This window comes from Arvicola amphibius, chromosome 2 (assembly GCF_903992535.2).
Source record: "Arvicola amphibius chromosome 2, mArvAmp1.2, whole genome shotgun sequence".
NCBI lineage: Eukaryota > Metazoa > Chordata > Mammalia > Rodentia > Cricetidae > Arvicola > Arvicola amphibius.
In genome coordinates, this window is record NC_052048.2 from 15,697,762 (window position 1) to 15,716,553 (window position 18,792).

The 18,792-nt window shown below is 46.1% G+C and overlaps 1 protein-coding gene across 1 annotated transcript; it reads right to left on the minus strand.

The window, feature by feature from the left end:
• Nucleotides 1-2,020: 2,020 nt before the first annotated feature.
• On the minus strand, nucleotides 2,021-15,437 carry Ddx47 (DEAD-box helicase 47). The gene is made up of 12 exons (XM_038318797.1): nucleotides 15,335-15,437; nucleotides 14,640-14,733; nucleotides 11,396-11,584; nucleotides 11,097-11,168; nucleotides 10,811-10,929; nucleotides 10,182-10,253; nucleotides 9,577-9,693; nucleotides 8,415-8,561; nucleotides 6,942-7,079; nucleotides 5,736-5,806; nucleotides 4,154-4,283; nucleotides 2,021-2,547 (listed from the first exon to the last, which is right to left on the minus strand). Exons 1-12 carry the CDS (start codon nucleotides 15,419-15,421, stop codon nucleotides 2,416-2,418), a joined length of 1,368 nt encoding a protein of 455 aa, XP_038174725.1. The 5' UTR covers nucleotides 15,422-15,437; the 3' UTR covers nucleotides 2,021-2,415.
• Nucleotides 15,438-18,792: the final 3,355 nt, after the last annotated feature.

Below are 18,792 nucleotides of genomic sequence, written 5' to 3' on the forward strand. Positions count from 1 at the left end.
AGGCCAGAAGAACTCCAAGCTCTTCACTGTGCCCCACTCCCCAGTCAATTTTAATTTGCTTTTAAAGTCTTCCACAAAGTGAAAATATCAGCCATCCACTGATGCAAAATAAAGATGCCACCGAAGCTGCCCTGAAGAAGCCTCTCAAGAAAATTTGATATGCAGAAAATTAGCTCCAAGGGGCACCCGACTCACAACAATTCCTTACAAGTATGGCCCCTCTCATTTATTTGCCCTCACCCGTTCCTTTGGGTTGTCTGACTCCTCTAACTTACCCTGCACTCAAATGCATCATGAGCAGTTATGGAACTCAAAGCCTGAGGCTGTCACTCCGTAGAGTCCTAACCAAACAGGCACAAAGCCCTGGGTTCCATCTGCAGCTTCACCACATAAACCAGTAAGAGGGGAACACATTTTCAATCTCAGCACTCAGAGGAAGAGGTAGGAGGATTAGCTGGAGGTCAGCCAGGGACACAAGAGACCCTGGCGAAAAAGAAAAAGAACTTAGGAAATTAAGAGCCAACTAAACAAAAGCTACATGCTGTATTTAGTTCACTACAAATGCCTCAGCCACAGGCACTGCTCTGAGGGCACACTTCTGGTGAAAGGAGCCCCTTTCAGAGGCAGGGAGAGAGCTGTTAGGGAAGGGCTTGTTTGGAAAGCACAAGAACCTGACTTCAATGCCCAGAAGTCATAAACAGCCAGGTACGGCGTACAACTGTGATCTTAGTGCCGAGGAGATGGTGACAGGAGACAGGCCAGGTGTGTCCCAGGGGATCACTGGCTAACTGCCTAGCTCAGGGTGCTCCAGGCAAATCAAAGACCCTGCCTCAAAGGGAGGTGAATGTACCCAGGGCTGACCTACACACACACACACACACACACACACACACACGAATGTGCATACCCTCACACACGCTACGTTCACGAGGTTGGAATGGGAAGCTGTGGAGATGGCTCAGTGGGTAGAAGTGTTTGTTGTTCAGATCTCTAACACACATGTAGAAACTGGGTGTGATCATATTCCCCCTAACCCCAGAGCTGTGGGGTTCAGTAAGAGACACTGTCTCGAGAGTAAGGCAGAGAATCAGAGAATGGCACCTGGTGTTCTCTTCTGCCTTCTGTGTGAGCATATGTGCATACAGGCCCCATCCCCGAAATGATGAACAGTCCACCACGAGCTAAACTATAAGACAATATACTTCTTATATTTTTCTCTTTGAGAAAAACAATCTTTGAAGCAATCAGTGATTCTCTGCCATTCCACACATACTTTCAATAAAACTGACAGTCAACAAAATCATCAGGCACCTTTCATGTGTAGAAGCCCTCAGAATTCAAGACTATTCAGAACCAGCAGCTCAAAATGGGATTTCTGATGCCCAACAACCCACACTCCTGACCACATGCCCAGGGCAGTGGTTACCTCCTCTGGAAATGCCCCAGCTCTACATCTGAACTCAAACCAACAGAGGGAAGAGTAACACCATGCGCCGTAACAAGAAGATGAAATCCGACTGTAGAACTACCTTCCTTTCTGATGCACTGTTGGGATTCCCATCACCTGGGGACAGAAACTACTCAGGAAACCAGTTTTCCTAGTCACCTGATTAGCCCAAGAAACCAGGAAAAACTATTCTGGGCTCTGAATCCCTCTGCAGCTTTCCACAAGGAAGGAAAATGAACTTCCTTTTAAGCAGGACCTCCCTTCCAAAATCATCCATCATCTTCCTCTTGATTTTCTTTTTTTCCCATCACAAAATGACGTTTCCCTTAATTAAGGACAACTAATGAATCTGTCATGTAACCAAACTGACAGGCCTCTGTCAGCAAGAGCTACAAAGCCCTTTAACAGCAAGATCTCCAAAGAATTTGAATACGCTCTTTAAAGGACGTGAGTTTGATTTCCAGCATAAACAACAGAGGGCTCACAACCAGCTCCCAGGGAGATGAGTCCTCTGTCCTCTGTGGGCATTTACACAAAAATGTGTGCATGCACACACAGAAACACACACACAAATAATAAAAATATATCTTTAAAAATAATAAGTATTGTTCCATATCAGACTTAATGACAGCTGAGATAGATTTACACCCCCTCTGTAAAAGCTTTACAATTAACTACAGACGATGCTCTTCATCAGCGGGCCCTTGGCTTGCAGGTGGAAAAAGCAGAAATGCACAAGGGCCCACGGCACTTGAGTCACAGGTCAGTCCGGGTCAACACGGTCAGAGCTGTCCCACTGCAATGATGCTCCATCCCTCAGAGAGAAAACTGAGCTCCCAGCGGGCTGACCGGCCTCTGGACAGGATTTAAAGATTGGAGTCTCAGAACTGTTGGAGGGGAAGGCGGGTCCACTGCCGCCTTCCATCTCTTCACAGCTGCAGAGCAGAAGCCCGGTCTCGCCGCAGCCACTAGCGGCCTTTCCGCTTCTTCATTTTCCCTCCGGCCACCTTGTTCCGCACACCCATGGCGCCCTCGGTATCATCGTCATCCCCTGCATCCTCTCGCTTACGTTTCTTCTTTTCTCCATGTTCCCTTAACTCCTGCGGGACAGCACAAAGGATAGGACTGAACACGATAATACCCTCCAGGTCAGAGGATATCAGCAAAGGCTAAGAATCAACTCCAAATGAACAAACCGCTGACCTTACACACAGTGACCAAAGCGTGAACATAAAGTAAGACTGGCAGAGACGGGAAAAGAATGGTGGCCCTAGCACTGATGTCCCCGTCACGTGACCTGCTGCAGCTTTTCTAGAAGGCAATCTGCATTCTGGCATTCTGTAGAAATTCAAACTTTGTATGTGTACTCCTTGGTCAATCTCACTCCTAGAAGTTTAAGAAAACAAGCAAAGGCACACATACTAGGATATTCAACATAGCCCTAAACATGTTATGTGAATGTGATGAATTCTTTGTAGCTTTAAAGAATGATCATACATGGTGGTACATAGCTATAGTCCTAGCACTTGGGAGGCTAAGGCAAGAGGCTAGACATGAGTTCAAGGGCAGCCCAGGCTACCTAGTAAGTGCAAGGCCAGCCTGAGCTACACAGCAAAAACCCTGCCTCAAAAATCCAAAAATATGCTGGGTGGTGGTGCATGCCTTTAAATCCCAGTCCTCAGGAGGCAGAGACAGGCAGATCTCTGTGAGTTCAAGGCCAGCCTGGGCTACAAGAGCTAGTTCCAGGACAGGCCCCAAAGTTACAGGGAAACCTTGTCTCCAAAAAAAAAAAAAAAAAAATCTAAAAACAACAAACAGATCACATGGTGGGCAGGAGGTGGCACTGACAGGAAAAGATTCCATGGACCTACACTTGGTGAAGCACATTAGTCACGTGTAACTAGGTGAGTTAAAATGATCTCGATGCTATCACTGGTTCTCCCTGGGGCCCGGTTCACCTCTTCAGTTACTACTTTAATACTGTCTATACTTCCTGAATATCTTTCCCAGTGTATAGATCTGGCTTGAAATTCTCAGTGATTCCCTTGACTCAGCTTCAAAAGTGCTAGGATTTAGCCATTTGGCAATATACTTCACTGCAGGTAGCATAGTATACAGGGGAGAGGGACGTCCATTTTTGTGTGTGCGCACATGCAGGTCAAACAACTGTGGGTGTCATTCCTCAGGTGCCGTCCACCTTTCTTACCCACCACAGATGGCACTTTTATAAACAAAACCTCAAACATAACTCCACGTGAGCAGAAAACCACAGGAAGCCTGAAGACAGAACTTCCAAGGGGTTCCTCCAGAACCTTCTCTCACTGCTGCCTCTGCCACTACCCTATACATTCACAGTTCACACAGGCTTGTCTAGTGCTCAGAATACACTCAAGGTATACACTGCAAATGTTATGTCCAATTTACTGGTGAGGAACTGGTTCTGAGTGGTGAGCAAAATGCCCGAGCTCACTCTAGCCACAGCTAGCCTTCTGACCTTGAGATTGACCTTTGTTGGAGGAGGGCAGTTACAGGAAGAGTGGAGAATGTGGTCACCCTGGTCAGACCACACCAAACCAGACTCAGTGGTGAACTTCCCATGAGCCCTCAACCTTTGTTTGCCCATGTCGACTCTGAAACAAAATGCAAGGGTAAAGATGAAGGCACAGGTCAGAGCATCAGAAGCTGGGAAAAACAGACACTGCATACCATTCGGGCAAATCTCTGGGCTTCATTCACACGTTCTGTGAGCATCATAACCTCCTCATCCTGTGTCGGAAAGACGGGCAGTTTCTTCCCAATCAAGTGCTCAATGCGCTGGAAGAGTTCCACATCATACCTGAGGAAAGAAAACTGCCTGGCTCTGCTGGGCTGGTGATGCCAGCATCTTCCGATGCTCACTGCCATGCTATCATGCATACTGCAGTACGGACCAGTTTTAAACAATGCTAAATATATGACTACTTCTCAAAATACAGGTAAAAATGAAGCTTTGTGCTGGACCCCTGGGAAATTACCCACGTGCACTCATAAGAGCTGCACTAACTGGGCTCAGTGTTGTACAAAAGAACAAGAGGACCTGAAGGAAAGGGGGGGAGTGAATGGGAGAGAGGGGGGATGGGGGGGGGATGGGGGACAGATACGCTCAAGATACATTGTATACATGTGCGAAATTGGCAAAGAATAAACTTTTAAAACAGGGCTGGAGAGATGGTTTGCTGTCTAAAAGTACTGACTGCTCTTCCAAAGGACCAGGCTTCAATTCCCAGCACTCAAATGGTGGCTCACAACTGTCTGTAACTCTAGACGCTGGGAATCTGACACCCTCATTTGACCTCTGCAGGCACCAGACATACATGTGGTACACAGACATACATGCAGGCAAAACACGCACACACATAAAAAAATTAAAAATAAAAAAAGTCAAACATGGTCATTCTAGGCAGTTGTAATTAAGGGAAAGGTCACTGCTCCCCAGTTCTGGCACTGAAAGAAGTAGCAGGTGCCATTTGTGTTTCTGTACGACACAAGATACATGACCTCTTTCACAGTATTTCCCGTCTTTATTTTTTTTTTTTTTTTTTTTTTTTTTGGTTTTTTCGAGACAGGGTTTCCCTGTAGTTACTAGAGCCTGTCCTGGAACTAGCTCTTGTAGACCAGGCTGGCCTCGAACTCAGAGATCCGCCTGCCTCTGCCTCCCGAGTGCTGGGATTAAAGGCGTGCGCCACCACCGCCCGGCTCCGTCTTTATTTTTAAGACAGATTTATCATGACCATCGAATTATCCCATCTTTACCAAAATTTTACTAGGTCAGAGTGGCTCCCATTTCAGAATTAAGAAAGCCAGGACTGAAGATGACTCAGTGGTGATGTGCTCAAGGAGCAGGCATGAAGCCCTGAGTTCAAGCCCACAGAAGAATACGCTGGGCACGGTGGTGCACACGGAGGAGACACGTGGGTCCCCAGGGTTCACAGGCCAGACAGCCTGGACTGGACTACTTAGCAAGCTCCAGGCCAAAGAGAGACCCTGCCTCAAAACCCAGCAGGGATGGCTCCTGAGGAATAACACCCAAGGCTGACCTATGCTCTACCCAGGGTACTGCACAGATTCTCTCTCTCTCTCTCTCTCTCTCTCTCTCTCACACACACACACACACACACACACGCGCGCGCGCGTGCACAGAATGCCAACAGAGCACCCGTGTGATCAGCACGCAAAGGGTAGAGGCTCTCCAGTGCCCTCTCCGGTGCCCCCGTCCCTCACGGCGCTGTCCCAGTGTGGATTCACTTACTGTGTGACAAAAGTAATGGCCTTTCCAGAACGCCCGGCTCTGGCAGTCCGCCCCACTCGATGGATATAATCCTGGGATGGAAACGATAAATAAATTCAGAGCAGGTAAGAAGGGATGCGCGCAAAGTCCTGCTGCAAGCCTTCCATGGAAAACACACGCCTCTGGAAGGTAGAGGACATGGCCTGGGAATGAGCTGAGAAATCTCTCTCTCTCTTTTTTTTTTTTTTTTTTAAATAACATTCTCATGTCAGAAAATTCATCCAATGCCTGCCTTCTCTTATACAAAGACAAACCTACAGCACCTAACTCCATGGCTATAGCGACACTGGACCTAGGGGTCCTACACAATTACCTGCACATCTCTGAACTTTAGTTTCTATTTATAGTCCAGGGCTAGATATGAATGCCCAAACTTAGAGTTGTGAAAATCTAACGAGACAGCAACTTATCTGTAACAGCTCAACAAGGAGCCAAGAGAAACAACGTTCGTTCCACCAGGGGTGATCCTGCCTCTCCCAAGGGACATTTGGTAATGCCTCAAACATTTTGGTTGTCTCAACTGGCAGAGTGGAGATACTGTCGTCAAGTAGATTCGAGGAATGTTAAGCATACTATACGCAAACAACAACTCCCAGGACAAGGAATCCACCAGGACAAATGCTAACAGTGCCAAGACCGCAAAGTATGGAAACACTAAGCAACAGAAGCCGCTGTCTGAAAAGTGAGACTGAGCGGTCAGCATCCTGCACCTGGACCTTGGACCGTGTCTAGTAACTCACCCTGGATATCTTCACACTCACATGGGCTCATGCTGCAAGCACAGACAAGTACAAATGAGAATAAATCAGTCAAGAGCTTTCTCAGTGCTGCTTTTTGAGACAGGATCTCCTGTAGCACAGACTGGCCTTGAACTTCCTATGTCCCTGAGAATTACCCTGAAGTGCTGATCTTTCTGCTTCTTCCTCTGGCGTGCTGGGATGACAGAGCTGTGCTACCATTTCCAGTTTATCTGGGCTACACCTCACACCCAGAGTCCTGTGCATGCCAGCGGAGAGTTCTACCAAATGAGCTCTACCACACCACTTTCTCAGATTTGATACTGAACTAACAGGAACATTATAACTCCGGAAAAACAAGCAAAAGAAACCCATATTATTTAATAAATAAACTTTGGAACTAGAAAGTCCAGGCATCAAGAGGACCCACCTTAGAATGAGTCGGAATGTCGAAATTGACCACGACATCCACATGGGGTATATCTAGACCTCTGCTGGCAACATCAGTTGCTAGAAGAATGGAACGAGCCTTGGCCTTAAACTTATTAAGGGATCCAAGGCGCTTGCTCTGAAATGAGGAAAAAAAGGAGAAATTTTTATTCTGAAAAATGAAGAAATCCTAGCATATTCGACATGGAATACAAACACAATAATAAATTAATTTTTTAATATAGTTTCCCCTTCTAAGTCAAGGGCAGGGTTTCTCAAGTCAAAACAATATGGAAACAACAAAAAATACTTAAGACAGGCCACAAACAGTAACACAAAACAGGGACTGTTTCCCACATGTCAGAAAGATAATAATAAAAAAATATTAAAGTCTTTAGAGACCAGAGTCATAATATATTGACTCATCAGCTTACAAACTAGACAACTACCTATGTTCTTTTGTGTACATGTGTATTCACATGTATACACAGGTGCACAAGAGTATGCGCATGAACATGTATGTATAGGCCAGAGGACACCTTTAGGTGTTGAGACAATGTCCTTTTGAGACACAAGCTCTCACTGACCTGAAGTTCAGCAGTTAGGCTAAACTGGCTAACCAGTGAGCTGAGCTCCAGGCAGCTAGGATTACAAGTACATGTCACCACATCCAGCTCTGGGTGTTTCTGAGCTCAAACTCGTCCTCATGCTTGCACAGAAAAGTATTTTACCAACAGAACCATCTCATCTATGAAATACTCCAATATGAGCTACCTGCTGTCTGAAAAAGGAAAGCAAGCTCACAAAGCAATATGTCAAAGCCCATAAATAAGGAGTATCCAATGGGTACCGGAGTCAATAAAATCCGGAGTGTGCAATGCACACTTATGCCCATAAAATCAGGAGTGTGTAAGGAGCATTGAAACTCATAAAATCAGTGTGCAAGGAGCACTGATGCCTATAAAATCAGGAGTGTGCAATGCACACTGGTGCCCATAAAGTCAGGAGTGTGCAATAGGCAAGGGTGCCCTCTGTCCCTGCTGCACTAATCTACTGAAACAATGTAGTGATACTTCATTTGTATTTTAATAAACAAAGCCTGCCTAAAGATCAGAGAGTAAAACAGTCACCCTGGTCAGCCTTACAGAGCAGGCAGTGGTAGCACACACTTTTAATCCCAGTAGCCACACTAGTTTGCTATAGAAACTGGGCAATAGTGGTGTAGGCCTTTATTCCCACCACTAGAGAGGAATATAAGACAGGAGGAGACAGATCTTACACACAGTCTCATTCTGAGATTCCTGGAGGCAGAATTGCCATTTTGAACTGAAGCAGAGGTAAGGCCAGTTGCTGACTGTTTTGCTTTTCTGACCTTCAGGTTGAACTCCAATATCTGTCTCTGGGTTTTCATTAATCATGCTATTCTACAGGGTCTGTCATTCTACCCCACCAGTCCCTGACAAAGAACTCTTACCTGACTCATCTGTCCGTGGAGGGGGATGGCAGTGAACCCGAGATTTCGGAGTAGCAAAGCCGTTCTCTGAGTATTGTTACAGGTGCTGCAGAATATCATAAAGGAGTTGCCAGCCAATTCATTGAGAATATAGACCAAGTAGGTATCCTAAATCACAAACCCAAAAGAAGGTACATAACTGACCTGGAAGGAAGGCTGGAGACCTAACAACACGTAGGAAAAGACGAAGCTTGTAGGAGTCTCAATTAGCCAAACCTCCAGCTTTGAGCTTTATGCTTCTTCCTGCTACTCCCCAGGTTTATCTGTGGGGAGTGGAGGATCCCTGGGTGACTGTGTAGGGAGCTGACTGAGGTCCTTTCCTGAGTTGTTGTTGACATGAATATGGCCACGAAGGTCCTGACCGCCTCAGACCCAGGAAACAGCAAGCCTTTCCTGGTCAGGCTCAGGGACCCATCAGTGTGCCAATGCTGACAGTGTGCAGAAAAAATATCAACCACAGCTTCCTCCTCAAGGATGTGTACAGCCCGAGACTGTTCTCGACAAGGACCCACTACAGAGGATAGCTAAACCTACTCGTATGTATAACAAAATAAACATGCTGGCGTTCCCAGTTGCTGTTGACACGACTCTATCAGAGTACACAGCCCACCCAATCCCAGTTTTTCCATGCCTCAGTTTCTTAATTCCCAGTTGCCCCATCTTGGCCAATCCCTAAGCTGTCCAGGTTGTAGAACTGGCCTCAAACTGACTATGAGGCCCAGGCTGGCCTTTAACCTATGGTGATCTTCTTGCTTCAGATTCCCAGTGCTGGGATTACAGGCAAGCACTGCCACACCTGGCTAGCTATATGAGCTCTGTGAATCAAGCACCCCAGCATCCTGAGGACACACAGACCTGTACTCAGCCACCAAGAAAGGTCTTTCCAAAGTAGCCATGAAATAAGCAGGCAACAGAAAACTGAGCACAGGACTGGCCCGGGGAGGAACTCTACCATTCCATCACGGCTTCTGCTTTGGTTTAGTGCTGTGAATTCCTGGCATGTTCACTTTATCTGGGATAAACAGAAGCTGGCCATGCAGCTCTCTGCTGGCCGAGAGTTGACACTTTCTCAGATGCTCTGGTGAGGACAGGAATGGCAGCAATGACAAAGCCAACACTTCACCTTGAATTTGGAGGGAATAAAGAGGTAATACTGCTGCAGCTTCTCAACAGTCTGGTACTTGGAGGAAACCGCACACTTCACAGGGTTCTTGAGTGCTGCACGCTGAAGTTTTTGCACCTAAAGAAAGAAGACAGAACATCATATCAATTCCTAAATGCCTCACATTTTTATTTTTTGCGTGTTTTCATGATTGTTATATATCCATCCCTCTCTCCCACATGTGCGTGGGCACACACTAGGCACTGAACCCAGGGCCTCACCCAAGTTAGCAACTGTTTTATTACGAGATACATCTCCAGCCCTAGTTTTATGTTCTAGGTTCTCACTAAGGTACCCAGACTGGCTTTGAACTTATTTTGTGGCATACAGGGCCTTAAACTTGTGATCCTCCTGCCTCAGCCTCCCAAATAGCTGGTATACACCACACCTGGCTTATATATCAATTCCTTTTTAAAAGATTAATTAATTTAATTTTTGGTTTTATATGGATAGGGTCTCACCACATTGAGCAGTCTGACCTGAACTCACTGAGGCCTACCTGCTCTTATAAGAACTTATGTATCAGTTCTTATCAAGAGGAAAACAGGAGTCCAAGCAAATCTCACCTTCTTGGTCATAGTAGCAGAAAAGAGAAATGTCTTCCGATCTCGGGGAATCACTTTGAGAATCTTGTCAACCTGAGGCACACAGGAAAGAATGGCAATGACACTCAGACTAGATGTCTGTAGATTCTCTGCACAGTGATGGGGTCGGGGTGGGGAACACACATAGGGATGGAACTGAGAAACCAAATCTCAGAAGGTTTAGGGACTTATAGTTTAAATTCAGCTAAATTTAGAAAATATTTACACTCTTTGATACCAGACCAGATGTTATATTTTTAAAGTGCCATTTAAAGAAAAGAACAATTTAAAGCTAAGAAAAAGGCCAAAAAATAAACATTACTCAATTAAATAAACAATGTCAAGTAGGTCATCAAAGACAGGGAAGGCATTCCAAGGTATACAGAAGAGACCTACACCAAATGAAATGGAAACTGAGGGTTTAACACCATACCTCCCCCACCTAGTCAGTCACGACTGTCCTCTTCAGACAAGAGGCGCTGAGAACTCAGAAAGCCACAGCATGCTGTTCACTGAGCCTGAGGCTCTGAACAACAGGTGCACAGGAAGCAAAACCAGACTGAACCAGAGCACCAGAGAAGCTCTAGGGAGGACCAATGTTAAAAACTCACCTCTGTCTCAAAATCCATGTTCAGTATCCGGTCTGCTTCATCCATGACCAAGTACTTAAGAGCTCTTAAGTTGAAGCCTTTGGTATTTTCCAAGTGGTCAATCAGTCGGCCAGGAGTGGCTACCAAGAAAGGTTGAGAAGAAAGGACCCAAGGGATGAGAAAATAATCTACTACTCATAAAACAATGAAGACACCTGAAAGTCAAGCAAGGTCACAGGTCCACCCCCTAGGTGCCACCCCCCAGTCCACCTGGTAGTGGTGGCGGGCACCTTGGTCAGTGACTCACCTATTACTATGTGTGGTTTTTTGGCCAAGGCTAGTGACTGCGACATTGAATCAATTCCACCAACAATCACAGCTACAGAAACAAAGCAAACACAGACCAGTGATTCTTAATGTTCTCACGGAGCACCTTCCAAGCCAGTGCTAGACTCCTACTTACACTTGTCCAACCACTCCTAAAAACTGAACCGCAACGCCAACTCCTTAGTCAACAGCATGCCAACAGCGCTTCCCTGCCCTCTCCTCCCCACGCTTCTCCACTCGTGAAGACACCCCAGGGCTCAACTCTTCTTAGACACTTACCACACTGCACTCCAATGGAAGACCCCAGCGCCTCAAACTGCTCAGAGATCTGAAAGGCCAACTCTCGAGTAGGGGTGAGGACCAAGGCGAACAAACGCTGGGGAGTCTCCAGCAGAGCGTTAAGAATGGGCAAAGCAAAGGCACCTGTTTTTCCAGATCCAGTTTCTGCTAACCCAATAATATCTCGGCCTGAAGAAGAGAACCAAACAAAACCCTAATACAAAGAAATGACCTCTGTGCTCCTTCAAAGTCTCGGGCTGGGCATTAGAGAGAATGAATAAATGAAAGATTTCTCTAAACCAGATAAGCTAAAATACAATAATAGAACAAATATAAAACTATGTTTAATTTGAACTAAGTTTTTTGTTGTTGTTTTGTTTTGTTTTAGATTTTGGTGGAGCCTTGGATGTCCTGAAACTAGCTCTATATACCAGGTTGACCTCGAACTCACAGAGATCCACCTGCCTCTGCCTCCCAAATGCTGAGATTAAAGGCATACACTATCATGCCTGGCTTAATTTGAAGCTAATTTAAATTTTTTTAATTAAGTGTGTTTTCTGTGTGCGCACACGCACGTTTCCATGGCATAGCTGTGGCAATCAGAGAATTTGTAGGAATCAGTTCTCTCTTCCACCATGTAGGTTCCAAAATTCAAACTCAGGTAGTGAGTGTTAATAGTAGGTGCATTTAACCGCTGAATGATCTCACCAACACAAATATGTTTAATTTGATAAGGCCCTTAATATATACCCTAGAAAATATAATGAGAGCATAAAGAGAAATGTCAGGCTAACAGAGATCTACGAGTTCTATCTGGAAGTAGGCAAAGAAAGGAAGGACAGCTATTCCTACATGAGGAAAGAGGGTTGGGGCTTGAAGAAACAGCGCACAAAGGAAGAGCGAGAGGCTATACCTGGGCAAGAAATGAGGCTAGAAAGGAACCCATAAAGCCCCAGTAAGTTTTGATAAACAGGGAATTTCACAACTGGTGTTATTCTTCATCAGGATGAGCCTGGATGAGGCAAGGAGCTGAACAGTATATCCAAAGAAGCACACCTGTAGGCCCAGCTACACGGGAGGCTTGGACAAAGAGGAAGTCTTAGCCCAGGAGTCTAAAGTCAGCCTGGACAACACAGCAAGGACCCATCTCAAACACAGAAACAAAAACGGGTGAAAGGAAATGTGGTGGGTGACCAATTTTAGTTATGGGAATCTCAAAAGCCAAAAATGGAGATAGGAACTGTAGAAAATCAGTTCTGGGAGGAACATAGAGAACTTAAGGTTCAGAGAGAGAGCTAGAAGCCAACTGGGCACAGTTGTGCCAGCAGTCCTTGAGCACCATGAAATGTCCCTGATTTCTGTAACTAACTGGGACCCGTGAGCATCTTCACAGCCTCACTCCTTCCCTTGAGACGCCAGTGTTCAACCCCTTGTGCTCTCCCTCCTCCTCTGCGTGTATCACAGTCATCCCAGTACTAGAGAGAAGCATACACACATACACATATGCATGCTAAAAATGCAGACATGGGAGCCATGAAGCTCTCCTGGTGAGGACAGACACATCGGAGCTACAATCTAGGAGGGATGTGCGCATATCTGTATCTATATCCAGTGCCTAAAAACTCTTCTGAATTTGAGTTTCTCTGTGTAGCCCAGACTGTCCTGAAACTCCCTCTGTAGACCAGGCTGGCCTGACTCCCAAGTGCTGGGATTAAAGGCATTTATTTGTCACCGTCATCCAGCTTCACATTTGAAAGTTCTAATCCAACAGGCCCAGCCTGTTTTAGAGTGAGAAAGAGTGATGACAGAATCACTATCGTGCAGCAAAAGGGAGCAGCAGAACAGCTAGAGACAGGAGAGTAAATACTGTTTGGAAATTAAGGATGACAACAATCTCAAGAAAGGTGGTGGCGGGCTGGAGAGGTGGCTCAGAGGTTAGAGCACTAGCTGCTGAGTTCAATTCCCAGCAACCACATGGTGGCTCACACCACCTATAATGAGATCTGGTGCCCTCTTCTGTCATGCAGGCAGAACCCTGTATACATAAATAAATAAATGGAATGAATGAATGAATAAATAAATAAATATTTTAAAAAGGAAAGGTGGTGGCACACACCTTTAATCCCAGCACATGGGAGGCAGAGGCAGGCAGATCTCTGTGAGTCTGAGGCCAGCCTAGTCTACCAAGTGAGTTCCAGGACAGACAGGGCTGTTACAGAGAAACCCTGTCTCACACAGAAACCCTGTCTCAAAGGAAAAGTAAAATAAAATAAAAAGAAAGGAAGGAAGGAAGGAAGGAAGGAAGGAAGGAAGGAAGGAAGGAAGGAAGAGGAATGGCCAAGAGTGTTCAAAGCCACAGATTAAGGATGATGGATTCTCAATTCCCATCTCTTAGACACTGATCACTTAGCCAGGCTCTACTACGCAATTTTGGACAGCACAGTGTTCTCAGGAGAGGGGCGGGGGTGGGGGCGGTTAAAGCTGTCGTTCTTCTGTTAATTAACAGCAGTGCCTACCTCTCAAATGTTAGAATTACAGGTTTATACCATCATCACACCTGGCTGTGGGGTTCCCATCTGTATGCTGTGATTACCATTGATTAATAAAGAACTGCTTTGAGCCTATAGCAGAGCAGGGCAGAACAGAAGTAGAAGGGGAAAACTAAACTGAATGCTGGGAGAAAGGAGGCGGAGTGAGAGAGAAGCCATGTAGCCCCACCTGAGACAGACGCAGGAACTTTAGCCAGTTAAGCCACAGCCACGTGGCAATACACAGATTAACAGAAATGGGTTAAATTAATATGTAAAAGTTAGCCAACGAGAAGCTAGAGCTAATGGGCCAAGAAGTGATTTAAATAATATGGTTTCTGTGTGATTATTTCGGGAGTCTGGGTGACCGGGAAACAAACAAGCGGCCTTCTTCCAACACCTTGCTTTATGTATTTATTTGAGGCAAAGTCTTGCCTTGTAGCCTTGGCTTGTTTGTCTGTCTGAGTCAAGGTCTTACCGTAGAGCCCTATCTGAGCTGAAATTTACCAGGTAGATCAAGCTAATCTCAAATTTGGAGCTATCCTCCTGCCTCTGCCTCTTCAGTTCACAAAAGTAGTCCCATCATACCCAGGTAGGGATTCTATCTTTCCTTCACTTGAAATGTGCCAGCAAGCAGTCTCAACAGTGGAACATACTTAGTTCAGTATAAGTTCACACTGCATCTGCACCAGTGTGCACACTGAATTTCAACCTACCTTGCAAGGCCAATGGAATAGCTTCAATCTGGATCTTGGTGGGCTTTGCCCATCCCAACTGGTCACAAGCTTCGCACAACACATCTGTCACACCCTTTGAATTCAGAAAACCGTACTTTAGCAAAGAGTACGTCCTCACTCCCCTCCATTTTAAATGCCTTTACCGGGGCCAGACTACTGGTGACCTGCAGCCCCTTACACTTGGGATTACCGTGCATCTCAGAAATACATGAACACCATGAGACAGTTCCTTTAGACAGTATCTCTTCACAGGGCCTGTTACACGTATTATCTCACTTAACCATCAAACCCGCTCTGACAAGTGCCTAGCTGTTGTTGTACCCAATTTACAAGCGTGTAAAGTGAGGCAAGGAGTCGTAACAACTTGCCTCTCGTGACGAGGTCAGAGCAAAACCGACTCCAGCTGCAAAGACGCAATTACTCTAGACCCTAGATAACAAACGGCTCTACACTACTGGAAAGGCAAACGGGGGCTCCCGGGATTCCGCAGCATCCTACAAGGTAAATGCACCCGAGGGAGCCTGATGAGACCCGGAGTTTCTGACAGTCTGAAGAAAGCCTAAGTTAGGCCCCAAGGTGCTTTCATACGCTACAGGCCGGGATATAAAAGTGCCCAAACCAGGGAGAGCCTAACGCCAGCATCGCTAAACAACACTAGCATCACCCATTCTCACCAGGTCTTTAAATGTTTTAGCTTCCTCCTCTTCCGCAGCTGTCTGAACGGCTTCTGTAGAGGAATCGTGCTCCTCGGCCGCCGCCATCTTGCCTGTGAGGACCGGAAGTGAAGCGGCGGCGCACGTGGTGCTGGGAAATGTAGTTTCACTCTTTCCTACAGGGCACGTTCTCCGCGTCCCCTGCTGGGTGTTCTGGGTTTGCAGTGCCCCACACCGGTGGGGCTTTGGAGAGCTGTAATGGCTAGAATTCAAGGTGCTAAGAGAAGTGGCTGATGACCCGCCATCCCTCTCTGCTGCCCTTTAAGTCTCCCCCCACCTTTTTTTTTTTGTTTTCTTAAGGCAGGATCTCATTCTGTAGCTTAGGCTTTCAGAGCCTTCTCTGTCTTCTCGTTGTTACCACTTTTCTCACTGTAGGGATGTAAACACTTGCAGTGCTATTTATTCATTACTTCACATATTCGTGTCGGGTGTCTAGTGACAGGGCAAGACAACCTCAACTGCCCTAGCAGAGAGAAAGCAGATGATGGCTAGGTAATAATAGCGGGACAATTTAAATTGTGGAAAGTGCTATGATGTAATATGCCTGCATCAAAATAGGGGAACAAAGCCTTGAGAGAGAGAGTTGTCAGAATTACTACAAAATTGGGAAGGCGTGTCTGAGGGAGTGATATTTGAGCTGGGACCCACTCATAGCAGAAGGGCCATTGTCAGTTCAGGGACAACTATTCAAGACTAGTGGATCCGTACATATACCATTTCTGAGGCCAGTGAGATTTCTAAACAGCCACCACTCAGGCTAGTGTGGGCCAAGGAGTGTTGCATGCCCTGTGCCTACAGGTACACCCCTCTGGGGAGGCATAGGAATTCTCAACCTGTGAGATTTTCAAAGGAGCACTCTTTCTGAAATGAAAGCATTAGAGACAATCTGGTATGTGTGCAGGGTATGTCACACAGACCTTTAACAGTAGTTAGGGCTCCGAGTCCTGGCGCTCTGTGGGAACAGCACAGATTAACTCACATATTTAAAATATGAAAGTAGAGCCGGGCGTTGGTGGCGCACGCCTTTAATCCCAGCACTTGGGAGGCGGAGGCAGGTGAATCTCTGTGAGTTCGAGGCCAGCCTGGTCTACAAGAGCTAGTTCCAGGACAGGCTCCAAAGCTACATAGAGAAACCCCGTCTCAGAAAACCAACCAAACAAATAAAATATGAAAGTGAGACCAGGCCCTGATGGTGCACGCCTTTAATCCTATCACCTGGGAGACAGAGGCAGGAGGAGCTCTGTGAGGCCAAAGCCAGCATGGTCTACAGAGTGAGTTCCAAAACAGCCAGAGCTACACAGGGAAACCCTGTCTTTATTATATGTATATTCGTGTGTGTGTGTGTGTGTGTGTGTGTGTGTGTGTAAAACAACCTTCTGCTAAAACACAAAGAAACAGAAACTGCGCTCGAAAACGTTTGCGACGGTAGCCTGTGGAAGGAGAGGAACTGAGATGAAATTCAGAAGTTGGAATTTAGAATCAGAAGAACAGGAGGCGAAAGAATACATAGAAAAAGCAAAGGGAGGGGACTGCGCTTTGACCCGAGATTTGAGAGAAACTCAACACAACTTCCTGATATCCTTCAGACACCAGTGCCTCCAAAGACCCAATTTAGAGGTCAGGTGGGTGGCTATAACAAAAAAAAAAAAAGAAAACACACACACACACACACACACAAAACAAACAAACAAGTAGTGAGACTCGAAAAGGCAGACTCAGGCCAGATGTTTCAGGGCTCGTGACAAAAGCACAGAATTTGGGGAGTTGCCCTAAACTTGAAACAAACAAACAACATGGGCAGGAAACTGAAACTGACGTGATCCCCGTAATCCAAGTGTTGCTCTTAGCTGGGTGTGGTGGTTCACGCCCTTCATCTCAGAGCTCAGGAGGAAGAGGCAGGCGGATCTCTGAACTCCAGGCTACCCTGGTCTACAGAGTGAGTTTCAGGACAGCCAGGGCTACCCTGTCTCAAAAAACAAAACAAACAAAAATTCAAACAAGCAAACAAACAACAACAACAACAAAATCTCTCTTACCCACCATCATGCTGGTGCACAGAAAGGAAATTGGAGAAAGGAGGCCACCTCAGAGACAAGAAATGCTCTTTGTTTCCCTAGTTCTAGAGACAAAAATGGATGCCAAGCATGTGTTGCTTGGGTGAAGTGAAACTCATTGAAATGTTGGGAGTGGGCACCACGGCAGACCAGAGGGGTTTGTTTTTTAGCAGTGTTTATTTTTTTTTTAAACACCTGTTTCTTTGTCAGTGTTTCCCAATCTTCCAAATGCTGCAACCTTTAACACAGTTCCTCATGTGGTGGTGACTAGGTTTTCTGTCCCTCATAATCGGTTTCTCCACAGCGACTCATTAAACCAGATCAAACCAAACTGAAAAAGTGTAACAACGGGTTTATTGGACCAAAGCAACTCCAGGGCCGGTTCGCGGGTCCCAGAGATCAAGGCTGAAGAAGCCGCGCTGGCAAACGGAAGCAGGGAGACTTTACAGGTTGTAGGCGAGGAGTGATGACCTGTCTGCCACAAGCTGGGTTTGTACCCGAGTATGGTCACGAGCTGAGCACTTTAGATGGGGACTTAGGCGGCTGGCAGCTTCAGGGGAAGAAGCTTTTTGGCGCCTTCCTTTGTTCGGAGACTCTGAGTGGGCGGAGTTTAGAAAAAGAGACAGGAATGGGGCTTTTGGAATCATGCAAGGGCGAGCTGGAGATTCCAACTAATAATCATAAAATTATTTTCCCTGTCTCGAAAAACCAAAAAAAAAATTATTTTCATTGCTACTTCATAACTGTAATTTGCTACCATTATGGATTATAATGTAAATATCTGTGCTTTCTGGTGGTCTTAGGCGACCCCTGTGAAAGGGTCATTCAACCCCTAAAGGTGCGGGGACCCACAAGTTGAGACCTGCTCTTTTAGAGAGTGGGGTGTTTTCCCCCTCATACATTCCTGCAAAATTGACTGTGTCCTTTTTTTTAAAAAATCATAAACTAATTGGCCCATTAGCTCAGGCTTCTTATTAACCCTTATAACTTACATTATTGGCTGTGTCCTTTAGGTGAGTGGATTTTCTTGGTTTTCACTCGAGGATAAAGGAAGGAGGGCAGCTGCTCCTGTGAAACAGGCCAGCCCAGCATAGGTCTAGCAGGTGGTCACAGCGCATGCTTGGCTACCAGTGCCAAAGGCGCTCTGGTTCTCCATTTTGCCCTTCCTGTGACTCCCTTTCTCTGTCTTCTATTTTATCTTATTCAGCATCTCCTGCAGTCTAGGATGCCTCAAACTCCCTGTGTATCAGAGGCTGACTTTAAACTCTTTATCCTCCTGCCTCCACTTCCCAAATGCCAGAAGAATAGGTGTGCACCCCCATGCCTGGTAATTAGAGTACCAAGGGGTCCCCGAAAGTGAAGCAA